Here is a 12,920-nt window from a genome sequence, read left to right as displayed (position 1 = left end):
TTCTTTTATAGAATTGATTAGAGTCAATTCTTTCGATTTATTTCGATTCATTTTTATTCTGGTTGAGGAATAAATCCTCTGAATTAATTTTTTTTGATTTTTACGAATTACTTTCATCGAAGAACGAATCCTCTTGATTAATTTTGTTTTTACGAATTACGTTCGTTGAGGAATGAATCCTCTTGATTAATTTTTGGTTTTACGAATTGTTTTCATGGAGGAATGAATCCTCTTAATTAATTTTGTTTTTACGAATTACTTTTGTTGAGGAACGAATCCTCTTGATTAATTTTATTTTTACGAATTACGTTCGTTGAGGAATGAATCCTCTTGATTAATTTTTGGTTTTACGAATTATTTTCATTGAGGAATGAATCCTCTTGATTAAATTTTATTTTACGAATTATTTTCGTTGAGGAGCGAATCCCCTTGATTAATTTCCATTGTTAAGGATCGTTTTAGCTGAGGAATAAATCATCCTTAATTATCTTTCAACATTAAGCGTCATTTAACCGGGAAATAAATTTCTCTTGACTAATATCAATTTTAGAATCGATTCATGAAATAATTCTTCGCGAATAATTTCGATTTTAAAAATCAAATCTTTGTTTTGATCATCCTTTAAGTCAATTCATTTTCTTTTAAATCAAATTTACTTGATTTTCGAATTACTTGATTATGATAATTATCTATATTTTCAATCCCAAATATGTTTGTCGATTGAATATTCCTTCAATAGTTTTCTTTATTGTAATATTTAGATCGAATCCCGATTGTACATCAATTATTGTTATTCATTGAAACCTCTACATTTGTAAATGGAGAAATCTTTTTTATTTAATTCCTTTGATTTTGATTTTCGGAGATTGAAACTCCTTGTTATCTTTGATTCAAATTTCCAATTGTTAAATTTTTGTTTTTCTCAACCCAATTTAATTTCAATCTTAATGAGATTTTCAGAAGGAAAATTCATTAATGTTTTATTTCAATTCAAAAATAGAGTCAATTTAGATTCAGTTCTCGATGATTAAATTTATTATGATCAAAAGTATTCAACTTTTGGCATAATTCATTTATTTATACTGTACATTGGTACATGGTACCATTATTACAGGGGGGACCATAAGTATAACATAAGTAAATCATAAGCACGAACAACATTATAATATGGTAAAGTAAATAAGTATGGTAAGTGTATCAAAAATGCCTCGTGAATGGAAGGTAAAAAGAAAAAAGAAAATTAATTAAAAGAGAAGCAGAATAAAAAAGTACAGCAGTGGCGACGACTGGTTAATCATTCAGCAGTGACGATCTAAGTTGGAAGCAGCTCTTAGCAAAACAAAACAGGTTCCTATTGGTTACAAAATCGTTATCATTAAGAAACGCAGAAATGCAAGAAACAGTTAAGAAGTCTGTACCTGTTATGTATGATGGAAGGAAGTGAAGCCTGAGAGGGAGGTAGATGGGGCAGGAAAACAGGATATGGTGAAGGTTCTCCAGGGAGTTCAGGCGGAAGATGGTGCAGATTTGGTTAGGGTCAAAATCGTATAATACCTTGTCGATTAGGATTCTTCTAGTGTGTAACAATAGCCAATCTGTATTTTAGTTCTGATGAATTTGATGGGACATCTCTCTGGATAGAATATGTCAAAATTGTCGAAGGGATGCCGGGAAATCGGGAGTTGGACCGATGAAGAGGAGCAAAAACTTCGGTAATCGTCAAATTGCAACTTGGCTTTGAGTACTGACAAAATGTCAGGAATTCTAGACTCCCACCAGACCGGGGAGAGATTATCCCAGAGATTATCACAGTTGATTCCTGAGAGGGATCTCTTTAATTGAAGAACCCAGTTGTAAGAGTCAGAAGTGCTGGAGATGCTGGCTTTAGCCAGCGAGAATTGACGAAGCAGGCAAATTTTCGGGAGCCTATCAGAACTCATGTAAAGGACTTTCAGTACCCAGCGAAGAGCGTGTTTAATAATCTCATAGGTTACGTGAACAATGCCCGTCTCCAGTCGGACGAGGTATCCAGGTGCATTCACCGGTAGATGGAAAAGTCTCTTCAAGAAGTGAAGTTGAGCCGTCTCCAGGTTGTCCAAATAGTTCAGTCCCCAGATGGAAGCAGTGTAAATCAGCGTAGAAGTCACCACACTTGAATAGAGTTTGTGAATGGGTTCCCAGGAGTCAGCTCTGAACCTTGGTATCAGACGGAGCACCACCCCAGCGGCACGCTTGGCTTTGAGGATAGCAGCTCTCGTTGCCAATAGTCCCACGGCAGATGATGAAAATTCCACGCCCAAGTATACATAGCTCTGGACTATTTCCACTGGAGAATCGTATAGTTTGAAGTTGTGATTAGCAGACGGCAATGGACCACCTCTCCTAAAAATGACCACCTTGGTTTTGGAAATGTTGACAGTGAGCTTATTAAGACCACAGTACTCTTCCAGGATCGGCAGCTTCTTCTTCAAGTCAGCAGAGCTGGATGCGAGGATGATGAGATCGTCCGCGTAGAGCAGTAAAGCAACTTCCGAGCGTCCGTCAATGTCAAGTCCAGAGGCACCCCTGGCACGGAAGAAGTCAGCAATGTCCGAGAGGAAGAGGTTGAAGAGCAAAGGGCTGAGTTTTTCACCCTGTAGCACACCCTCGCTGACGTCAACTGGATCAATGAAGCCCTCTGATGTTCTGATGGCCATAGTGGAGTGGTCATAGAGGCTCTTCATCACTTTGATCATTTTAGTGCTGACACCGATCTTCAGCAACCTCTGCCAGAGAAGGCAGTGAGAGACTTAAAAGCTCGCCGGAAGTCGACGAAAAGTCCATACACTTTGCCACCGGCGAGTCTCAACTTGTTGTGGAGCGTCATTTGGAGCGTCGTGATGTTGTCCATGGCCCCTCTTCTCTGCCTGAAGCCGGCTTGTTCTTCCGGGATAACGTGGTGAGCCTCAGCCCAGGCATAGAGCCTGTCATTCAGGATGGAAGTAAAAACCTTGGTGATGTTGTTCACCAGCGCTATCCCCCGGTAATTGAGAGGATCTGACACATCCCCCTTCTTGTGGATCATGCAGAGCACCATGCTGGTCCACGAGTTGGGCACAACCCCCAGTCTGTACACAACGTTGAAAAGATCCAGCATAAACACCATCCAATCCGCTGGCAAAGCGTTGAGGAAGCTATTGGTGATCATATCTTCTCCAGGGGCTTTACCAGGTCTCGCGTGCTTGATACTTCTCGAGAGCTCCAACATAGAGATATCAGAGTCCAAATCGGAGTCAGTAGTGTCGAGCAGACTGAATAGATACTCTGATCTTGGAGGATACATATTCTGAAGAAACTCATTCCATCTCACCAGGTTGATACCCTCATTTCTCTCAGGTCTATCTTTAACGGAAGCCACTGCCGACCAGAAGGCGATCGGGTTTCTCAAGTCAAAGAATCGATCAGCTAATTCCTTCTCGTAGGCGGCCTTCTTGGACTCTATCAGTTTTTTGTAATTCTTCATGTTACAGTCGAAATCATTTGCTGCAGGCTTGTTGAAAACGGGTTTGTACACATTTCTGAATAGATTGTGAACTTTTTTTTTCTTGCGAGCACAGTCACGATCGAACCAGGGGTTTTTTCGATCTATCACTGGGGGGGAATGTCGGGGTTTTGCCATAACCTTGGACATTCCACACTCGAGAGCAGCAATACGTATAGCTTCAGTGAGAGTGGTGGAGGTAGCCTCGATGTAATCCCTTGAGGAAGCCTCAAGAGGGCTCGAGGGTGATCCAATGGCAGTAACGAAGTCCTCTTCTCTGGAGGGCTGCCAGACTAAGGAAGCCACACGGGCGGTCGCTGATTCAGATGGAGAAGTCGGCGTCTGAGGTTTGGGACTAAGGTCCAGATCACCGGCAGCTTCATTGGAGATGCGAAGCTTCACCGAAACAGGAAGATGGTTGGAACCGAGGAGATCAGAGGACACCCACATGTCCTCCACCCACTGAGACTTGTCGTGATTGACCCAGATCATGTCGTATGCTGAGGGGCTCTTGGAACTCGTAAATCTAGCTGGAGAGTCAGAGGGAGCCCTGCCATTGAGAAGTATGAAGCCATTTTCAGGCATAAAGTCCATTAAGAACTCACCTCTAGCATCAGTATCTTTAACCAAGTAATTACGATTCTCGAACAGGGTCGTACCTTGGACCTCCTCAGGGGAAAGATCATCCTCGAACTCAGCAACAGTTGCATTGACATCACCATCCAAGATGAGAATGTCATCGGGAAATTTGGAGAAAGTCTCATCCAAGGATACCTGAAGCATTTCCAGAACGTAATCCAAGTCTAGCGAGGGTTTGAAGTATAAGGAACCCATCGTGGCAGTCCAGGAGTGCGTTCTAAGACGGAAGAGGGTCTACCATGGTGTGATCTCCACGATCTCAGGATTCAAATCGTTGTTAATTAGGCACAGAAGACCTCCGCTCCCTCTACCTCTGAACTTGTCCTTGATAGCTGGAGCCCATATGCTGAGGTGAGCTCGGAGGGAGTGTGGAATAATGTACTGGGACTCCTGAAGGAGCATAGTTTCTGAGAAGCAATATACATGGGAAGAGACATTGTAATCGTTGAGACGAATGTTACCTGAGCCGCAAGAGTTCCAGAAGGTGATGTCGAGGCTGTAGTACGTTAGAGGTTTTTTGGAACCGGAAGAGAGGCTGAAATCCGAGAGCTGGAGTTGGTTTTCTGGTTTGTTTGGGAGACCTGCCTGCTGGGAGATGAAATCTTAATGACAAGGCGGTCAGTGTTATAGTCCCATGTCCACCAAACACCATCCACTTGGAGCTTGCAGTATCCTATCTTAACTTTTTTACCCTGCGTTTTTAGCGCTTTTGCTGTCTCTCTGATGGAGTTGTAAATCGTCTGGTCACGAGGGGTGAGGTCAGGCTCGATGAACACACGGCTTACATTGGAGTCCTTCAATTTCGATTTTTCCTTCATTACCTTATTCCTCACATCAATGTCAGTTAGTTTGGCAATAACAAAACGAGATTTATTCCCCACCACCGTGACCTCTGTAGCTCCATTCCTTATTGCAAAATTATCCATGAGAAATTTATTAACTGATGCTAGGGGGGGAGCAGCCTCCAAATTCAGACCCCTTATTGCGATATTCCTAGCTCTGAGTGCTCTATCTTGATTATTCAGCTGTCTTTTCAGGTCTACGATCTCCGTCTTGAGAGATAGGACGTTGGGTCCATTTGCTGAAGAGTCTTCGAGCTTTTCCAGCCTCTCTACAAATTGTTGCGGCACAGGAGCCTTTTGAAACTCAATAAATTTTGACTCCAGGAGGGAGATTTTACCTGACAGCTCTGCGATTTGTTTCGATGTTTGGGCCTCCCTGGATTCAATGATCTTTTTCAGTTCGTTGAGTTGTTGCTTGAGGACGCTGTTTCCATCCCTCAATGAGGACTCGATGGCCTCTGTTCTCGCTTTACCCGTGATGCGAATCTCGTTCATTTTAGAGAGCAAAGTCCCCAACATATCTTGCTCAGACGCATTTTGTAGTAGGTCATCGAGGTCGGCCTGGGGGATGGGTTCTGGATGGCAGGGGAGGGTAGAAGGGACTAGACCAGGTGGATTTGAGGGTTGAGGAGGAGGAGACATCCTTGAGGGAGAGAAGGATAGGTCGGTGGGAGAACTGAGACTCCTGTTCAGTATTTTTTCCTTCTTAGGGGGTGAAGAACGAAGGACAACACTGAAGAGCTTCCTTTTTTTCTCGTTGACAAAGTCAGAGAGAGAGCAAAGTGAGGATGCTCTGGCCTTGCGTTCGAGGCTTACTACTTTGCGCGGCCTACCTCTTGGATTTTTCGATGACTGCGGATTCGTGTCCTTTGGAGTGGAACAGGCAGGTGATGGTGAAAATATGTTATGCCAGGGGTTGATGTTTGTTGTGACAGGAGTCTTAACCTCTTTCGGGCTAGAGGCGAGATCACTTTGGAGAGGAATTACTGTAGGTGAGGAGTGGTCGAAGAACGAGGGGTTCTCGGAGGCATCAGCGTAGTCCGACGAGGGCTGTGTAATCTCGTCCACAGAGGCCGAATCCTTTAAACTACCTCCGACGTTCATGCCAGCACGTGGTAAACACGCGAGCTAACCTCCAATTAACTCCGCGGCCACATATTATCAGGAAAACTTAAGAATCAGAGCACCAGCAACCATAAAAAATGGGTCAAAAGTATCTTGAAAAGTTACTCAGTCTGAATGACGTGTACTATCAATAATGTTGTTCGAAAAACTGACGGCTTTTACTCAAATTATAAGAGCAGTAAAATAATCCAACCAGTGCCGTACAATCCAGGAACGGAACCCACTTTTGGCATAATTAAATGAGACAACACATCAACTAAATAATATTTTTTTTAAATCTTCCGATAACAAGGAGTTAATATTGAAATAAATTTTCGATCAACATAAAATAAAATTCACCTATAATTTAATAGTTAAATTCAAAAAAAGGAAGATTCCTTCATCTCAACATAAAATTATATTGTTCAAAAGAAACTTTTGAAAATTGAATTAAATTAATTTTTAACAATTTAAAACATTTATTTATTTCTAGAATAAGTTGTGACCTTTTCCTAATTTCAATTAAATTAATCCCTGAAATGATGAGAGGGTAATTGAAAGAAAAGGGCAAATAAGGGGTTAAGTTTAAATCATGAAATATATTCTGTGAACTTTACAATTAATAGATCGTCAGAAGACGTCAAAAAGGCCTTTTGCTCTGATCTAGGGAAGTGGGGGAGGCCAGGCAACTTTTGTACACGTAAAAAGGGGATGACTCTAATGCAGATAAAAGGGGAGAAGCTAGTCGTGTCGAGGGAATGCAACTAAATATCCAAATAATAACTAAAGGGGAAGAAACAAGAGAGTGTAGGCTCACCGGTGGGGGGGATTGGAAAGAAATATTGTTTGAGGCGAGGGGGAAATGAGGGGGACAACTGGTACTTACGACTTCCAGGTGTGGTCTGGACTTCCAAAAACTAATCCTGGTCCTTCCGCAACTCCTGTGATAGAGCCTCCGTTCCTCCTCTCTGAATCCAGGGGCACAGTATCTAGAGCCGGGATGAGCTCGGCCACCAAAAATCCTCTTTTCTCCAACACAACGGTCCAATGTACAGACTTCGGGGTATTTGCACTCTCTCGTCGACTAACTTGGGACGCACGTGGCAGTGTCCAGGACAGCGGTTACAGGAGTGCCGCTTCTTCTCTCTTCCGTCTTTTCCTTCGTCTCGTTCGTGAGGATTCGCGACTAGTCGAGATCCTTCTGGTCATCTTCGTGGGTGATCGGGGCCAATCATGGTGGTTAGATTGTGCCCACGGTCACCATCCAGGGATGTGTTGATGGGGATTATCGAGGGCGGTGGGTTGTCTGGGCCTATGTATGGGTGGTTTTGGGGGGCAACGGCTCCTTCGGTTGATCAAATAGAGCCGGAACTGTTATCTTCCTTCGGCGGCTGTCGTCGTAGACTCCAGGGGCGAGGGTAGAGGGGTAATGCGGGGAAAATCGAGGGAAGGGGTATCCAACGGTGGCGGGATTTTACTATTTAGGGGGCAGTGTGTAGTTGGGCAAAAATGTGTGTAAAAATAATAGAAAAATAAATAAATATGCCTCGTCACAAAGTCAAAAGTCACCAAACCTATCCCAAGCTATTTCCGAAAGGTAGGCTTAAAACAGGTAAAAATTCTTTAATGTTATGATTTTAAAAGCAAATAACAGGTAAGTCTTCGAAAATCATGACGTAGCAAATTGACAAATGTGATGATTGAAAATTGTTGAATCTATACTGTTTGTATCCAACTATAAAAGATACTTGGATATTCTTAACCGGTTTTACCGCCTCGTTACTGAATTGAAAAAAAAGAAAAGAAAAATAGTTTCATTCTATGGAATCTAACGAACATTGAAAAGAAACAGTTCAAGTCGAATGGAAATCGTGGTGCGAGGAGCATTTAAAAGCCAAAACCTCGAAACACGAGGTTTTACCTCTACGTAAGGAGCAAAAAGGGTTGAGCCTCAGAATTTTCCATACTATTTTAGGTACTTCATAATATACTAAGAGTCGCTCCAATATTCTTATCAACTGGAGATTCCCATGTTTCATCTTGGTACCCCATCAAGAACCCAAAGGTTCTTAATTTAAGACTTCTTATTCGAAATATGGTTACAAGTCGTAGTGTTTTTTTTTATTTGACCCTCAACAACTGTTGATCCTTCCGATTACTTCCCTATTTGACCCTGAAGCATGTTTGACCCCTCAAAAACAAAATTTGCTACCATTCCACTTTGCCCCGCGTTCAACTTTGCCCCACCGTTCCACTTTGCCCCACCGTTCCACTTTGCCCCGGTCTCCCCTAGAAATTACAATTAAAATTTCGAGATCTTATAATTCGATGTAAATTATTGATTCTCAAACGATTATCGATCCATTTGCCCTGTAAAATTCTTCTTTTTGTCTTTGATGAGGTCTCAAAGCCTCCAACCATCATTTCATTTGTAAATATTCCACATTTTTCTTTCATGAAATTATATTTTCTTTATTATTGTATCTAAAAATGTGTTTTTCTTTGTGTGTGAGTGGAAGTTAATTACAAGGTGGGAGTATCGTCCTCCCTCCCCCTCGTAACAATAGGGTCTACTCTAAAACCTGAGCTACCAACTATTAAATTTCAATTAAAAATAATTCTGTTCTTCATTCTAAATTCTCCCCCGAACGTCACAATACAACAGAAGAGAAAACTCATCGGGCTCTACCCTCGCGATCGTAACTTCGGAATAAGTTACTAGCCCTTTCCGACATTCCGTGGGATAACCCGAGTTATCCAGAGCTTCGCCAAGTACGAATACCTACGTAAAGGGTTGTCTCTGACGAAACGGTCGGTGAACTGCGTATCGTTCACTATGTTCTCATAAAATAGTGCAAGGACATATTATTGGAAAATTATTGAAAAAAAAATAGGCGCACGGACACAGCTATTCCAAAATTCGAATGCAAATCATGAAGTGAAATAAGGAATATAAACTTAGATATAAAATTAAGTGACATGAACTGAAAAACAGAAGACTATTAAAGCAACTGGAAAAGTATTTTGGACAATTTTCAAGTATTAGTTCGTACAAAATTCTTAAAACAATTTATTTATTTAGGCCTTTTCAACTTTTACCAAAATGATCAAGACTAATCAAGATCTGTAACTCAATATCAATGAAACCTTCAACTTCGATGGAGTTCTCTCTCTCCGTTGGTTTCTATTCTTGTTGAATGAATAGTACATTACATGCCCGAGCCTTGGAAAACAGATCACCGTCCCGCACGTGCAAGATTGCCTTCCGAGCCGAAGGCGATCACGTTCCGAAAGAAGCACGTGGGGGAGGGTGATATGTTTTCCATGGCGAGGTGTGTATATTAATTTTCGTGTGGTGGGACCTGCAAAACGCCAATTTCGTGGCGCGCAGCCTATGGGGCGCAGCCTAAAATGGGGTTTTTCAGATCCCGTGACGCGAAAAATCTTTTCAAGAAATAAATATCAAAATTGAGTTTATTCAAATCTCTTATCTCATCATTTCAAAACCTGACTCCATTATTATTATTATCCATATTTATAATCAATATTAAAAAGAAGGCTGAACAATTAGTGCAGATGGCACCTAGTGCTTCAAAGATAAGGATCCACTAACACTAAATATTATTTTATCCCCATAATTGGAAAATTAATGATGACTGATTTAATATTTAATTAAATTCGTTATTGAAAATTTTCCTGTTATCACACCGTACATTACCCGTGCGTCACCCGTATTTGGTGCGACTAGTCACACCGTAATACTTTACTGATGGAAACTAATTGCGATATAACCAAAATTCCAATAAATAATAATGATTTCGTTATCACTGACGATTTAGATATAATAGATGTAATGGGGGCACACAATCGAAGAGTCAATTCTTCCCGATATTTAAATGAAAATACTAGACTGAAAGAACTCATTGATACTAAAGTTAATGTCTTTAAAACTGGAATGATTTCAGATATAATGAATAGAAGAACAGTAACAACCTTCAGTCAAAATAATCTGGCAACTAATGCGAAAAATAATGACGAGTTTGAGAATTATTTCACATCTCCATCTAAAGTGAAACTCATATTAAAATATCTTCCAAATAAAATCTCTAGTGGAATAGACAAAATCTCCCCAATCATAATTAAACACTTACCAGAAGTCATGATTATTGATTTAATGAAACTATTTAATAACGCTCTGAATAATTATTATTTTCCAGAAGAATGGAAAACAGCTCTAATTATTCCGATTTATAAAAAAGGGAAAACTTTGAATGAGCCTGCCAGTTATCGCCCAATTAGCATAACCCCATCACTCAGTAAAGTGTATGAAGCAATTAGTAATAATTGAATTTTTCATTTCAAAAAGGAGAAAAAAGTGATTCAGGACAACCAGTATGGATTCAGATTTAATCACTCAACTCTACACGCAGTGAATAAATTTATTTCTGACGTTAAAGAGGAAATTTTTCAAAATAAAATGGTTGGAGCTCTACTCTTGAACTTAGAAAAAGCATTTGATTCTATCTGGTTGAACGGTCTCACATACCTTCTATTAAAAACAAATTTCCAACTCATTTAATAGGAACCATTTGGAACATGACTCACGATAAAAAATTCAAATTCATTTAATCATAGCAACATATTAAGTTCGACTTTTAATATCATAGAAGGTTTTCAACAAGGCACAATAAATTCTCCATTCCTTTTCTCACTTTTCACAGCGCATATGATCGACACACTTTTGAATTAAATAAAAACAATGGTACGCACTCAATTGCATATGCAGACGACAAAATCATTTATGTTTCCGGAAAAATGGAGACACAATTAGTAAGACATTGAACTCTCTCGTCAATAAAGTTAATAACATGTATTCGGCATGGAATCTTAAAGTAAACCCGGATTAGAGCGAAACAATATTATTCAGATACCCCATTGCACATATGTCATAAAAACAAAGAAACAGCATTAAGAATTTTGAAATAAAAATAAAAAACAATAATACAAATTAAGAATCAGTGATTCCACACAAAAATGTTGCTAAATATCTACGTATAAATATTGATTATTTTATTCGCTGTTCGAAACACGCAGACATTCAAATTGAAAAAGCGCGTAATAAATACAAATCCCTAGAATTTTTATTTCATAATAAGCACATTAATATTACACGTATGAAAAAATGCTATAGGAAACCCTATGGAGAATTCGAACATTTCCTATAGGATTTTTCTGATAAGATTTCCTGTCGGATTTCCCACAGCATTTCCTATAGGATTCCCTATAGAATTTCCCATCAGATTTATGACCCTAATCCTGACCCTTGTGACCGATTGCTTTCGAGTCTCAATTTTGTGTGTTACTTTCTATAGAAAACCCTATAATGAATTCTACAGGAAATCCTATAGAAAATCCTATAGGAAATCCCACCAGAAAAATCTTATACGAAATGTTCGAATTCTCCATAGGATTTCTTATAGGAAATCCTATAGGATGTTTTCATACGTGTACAGCCAGAGTGATTTGTTACCTTTTACTAATCAGACCCTTTTTGACTTATGGTGCTGAAATCCTCTGTAATTTAGGCGACCATCAAGCTGAATGTTTGAGACCCTTTGAGAGAAAATGTCTCAGAACCTTCCTATTTCTATATCGTTCAGAACGTTCGAATTACCAGCACAAACTTAGTAATCAATACCTATATGATCGGTCGCAGATCCCAAGAATAGATAATTTCATGCTAAAACTTGCGAGAAATTATTATGAAAAACTAAAAAACATTGATAACGAAACAATAAAGTCACTCGCGGAACCCAATACTTTACATATTATGATAAGATTGACCTTTTTCAAGACGAAAGGAATAGGCCAATCCTTTATCATATTTCAAGATACCAAAAGTTAATTTTCTGTTCCAGGGAAATAACTGAAGTTGATATTAACGACTTCTATAGAATCACAAAAAAATACTGGTGGATTGACAATAATGATAAATTTATTATTGTTAACAGCTGCAGAACAAATGTAAAAAGAACAAAATAATAATCGCAACAGAACTCAAAATAGGATAAGATGGAATAATTTCCGCCCTCCTTAAAATTTCTATGTTATACTTAAGAATTATTAGTTAATAAAAAAGAAGACTAAAAATTCAACTCAGTAATGCAAGATTTAGTAAAATTAGATGAAACGATCTCTGTAATTTCATCGATAAGTTATTCATTCTTTATTACAATTCACAAATTTAATTATTATCAAAAAATGGGATTTCTTGTATAAACTTTTAATTATACAAAAATTCGTTTTTTCTACCTTTGTCATTATATAAGCGCCTGTATTTTTTCTCACACTCCAAGTACAAACAAATTCCGGCTTTTTTTTAGGGGGCCCAAGAAAAAAAAATTTCTATAATTAAAAATAATAGTTGCTACTGAATAGAGCACACATCACAAAATATTGCTATGGAAACATCAAAATTAAAACCATTACCATGTTCAAACTCGAGTCACAAAGTGACCATTGTTTGTTATAAATCAGATATTATCCGTTAATTTTTTTATATGCCGGTTTTTTTATGTAAATACGGCAAATATTTGTAAATATCATGATGTGTTGTTGAATAAAAACATGGTTACAAAAAAAGTTGAATCGCTCGGCTGGACGACGGGACCTGTGGGGCGCGAGTTCGAGTCCGGCTTAAGGGAATTGGGATTTTTAATCTTTCGGAAACCGTCGAACGGAAATCTAGACAGCGAGAATCATCGGAGAAGTGTTAGGAAAACATTCTCTGATGAAGCTTGGTCGATAGACGTCCT

General features: G+C 39.2%; 1 protein-coding gene across 1 annotated transcript; it reads right to left on the bottom strand.

The window, feature by feature from the left end:
* Nucleotides 1–2,755: 2,755 nt before the first annotated feature.
* Nucleotides 2,756–4,354, bottom strand: LOC107044476. The gene has a single exon (XM_015266368.1). It carries the CDS (start codon nucleotides 4,352–4,354, stop codon nucleotides 2,756–2,758), a length of 1,599 nt encoding a protein of 532 aa, XP_015121854.1.
* Between the last annotated feature and the right edge of the window lie 8,566 nt (nucleotides 4,355–12,920).

This window comes from Diachasma alloeum, unplaced genomic scaffold (assembly GCF_001412515.2).
Source record: "Diachasma alloeum isolate Michigan unplaced genomic scaffold, Dall2.0 Dall_scaffold_00747, whole genome shotgun sequence".
NCBI lineage: Eukaryota > Metazoa > Arthropoda > Insecta > Hymenoptera > Braconidae > Diachasma > Diachasma alloeum.
Note: the sequence above shows the minus strand (reverse complement) of the source record. Positions and strands in the feature narration are given on the sequence as shown.

Coding starts and splice junctions, on each gene's coding strand:
- LOC107044476 (XM_015266368.1), bottom strand. CDS start 4,354: ATGGGTTCCTTATACTTCAAACCCTCGCTAGACTTGGATTACGTTCTG.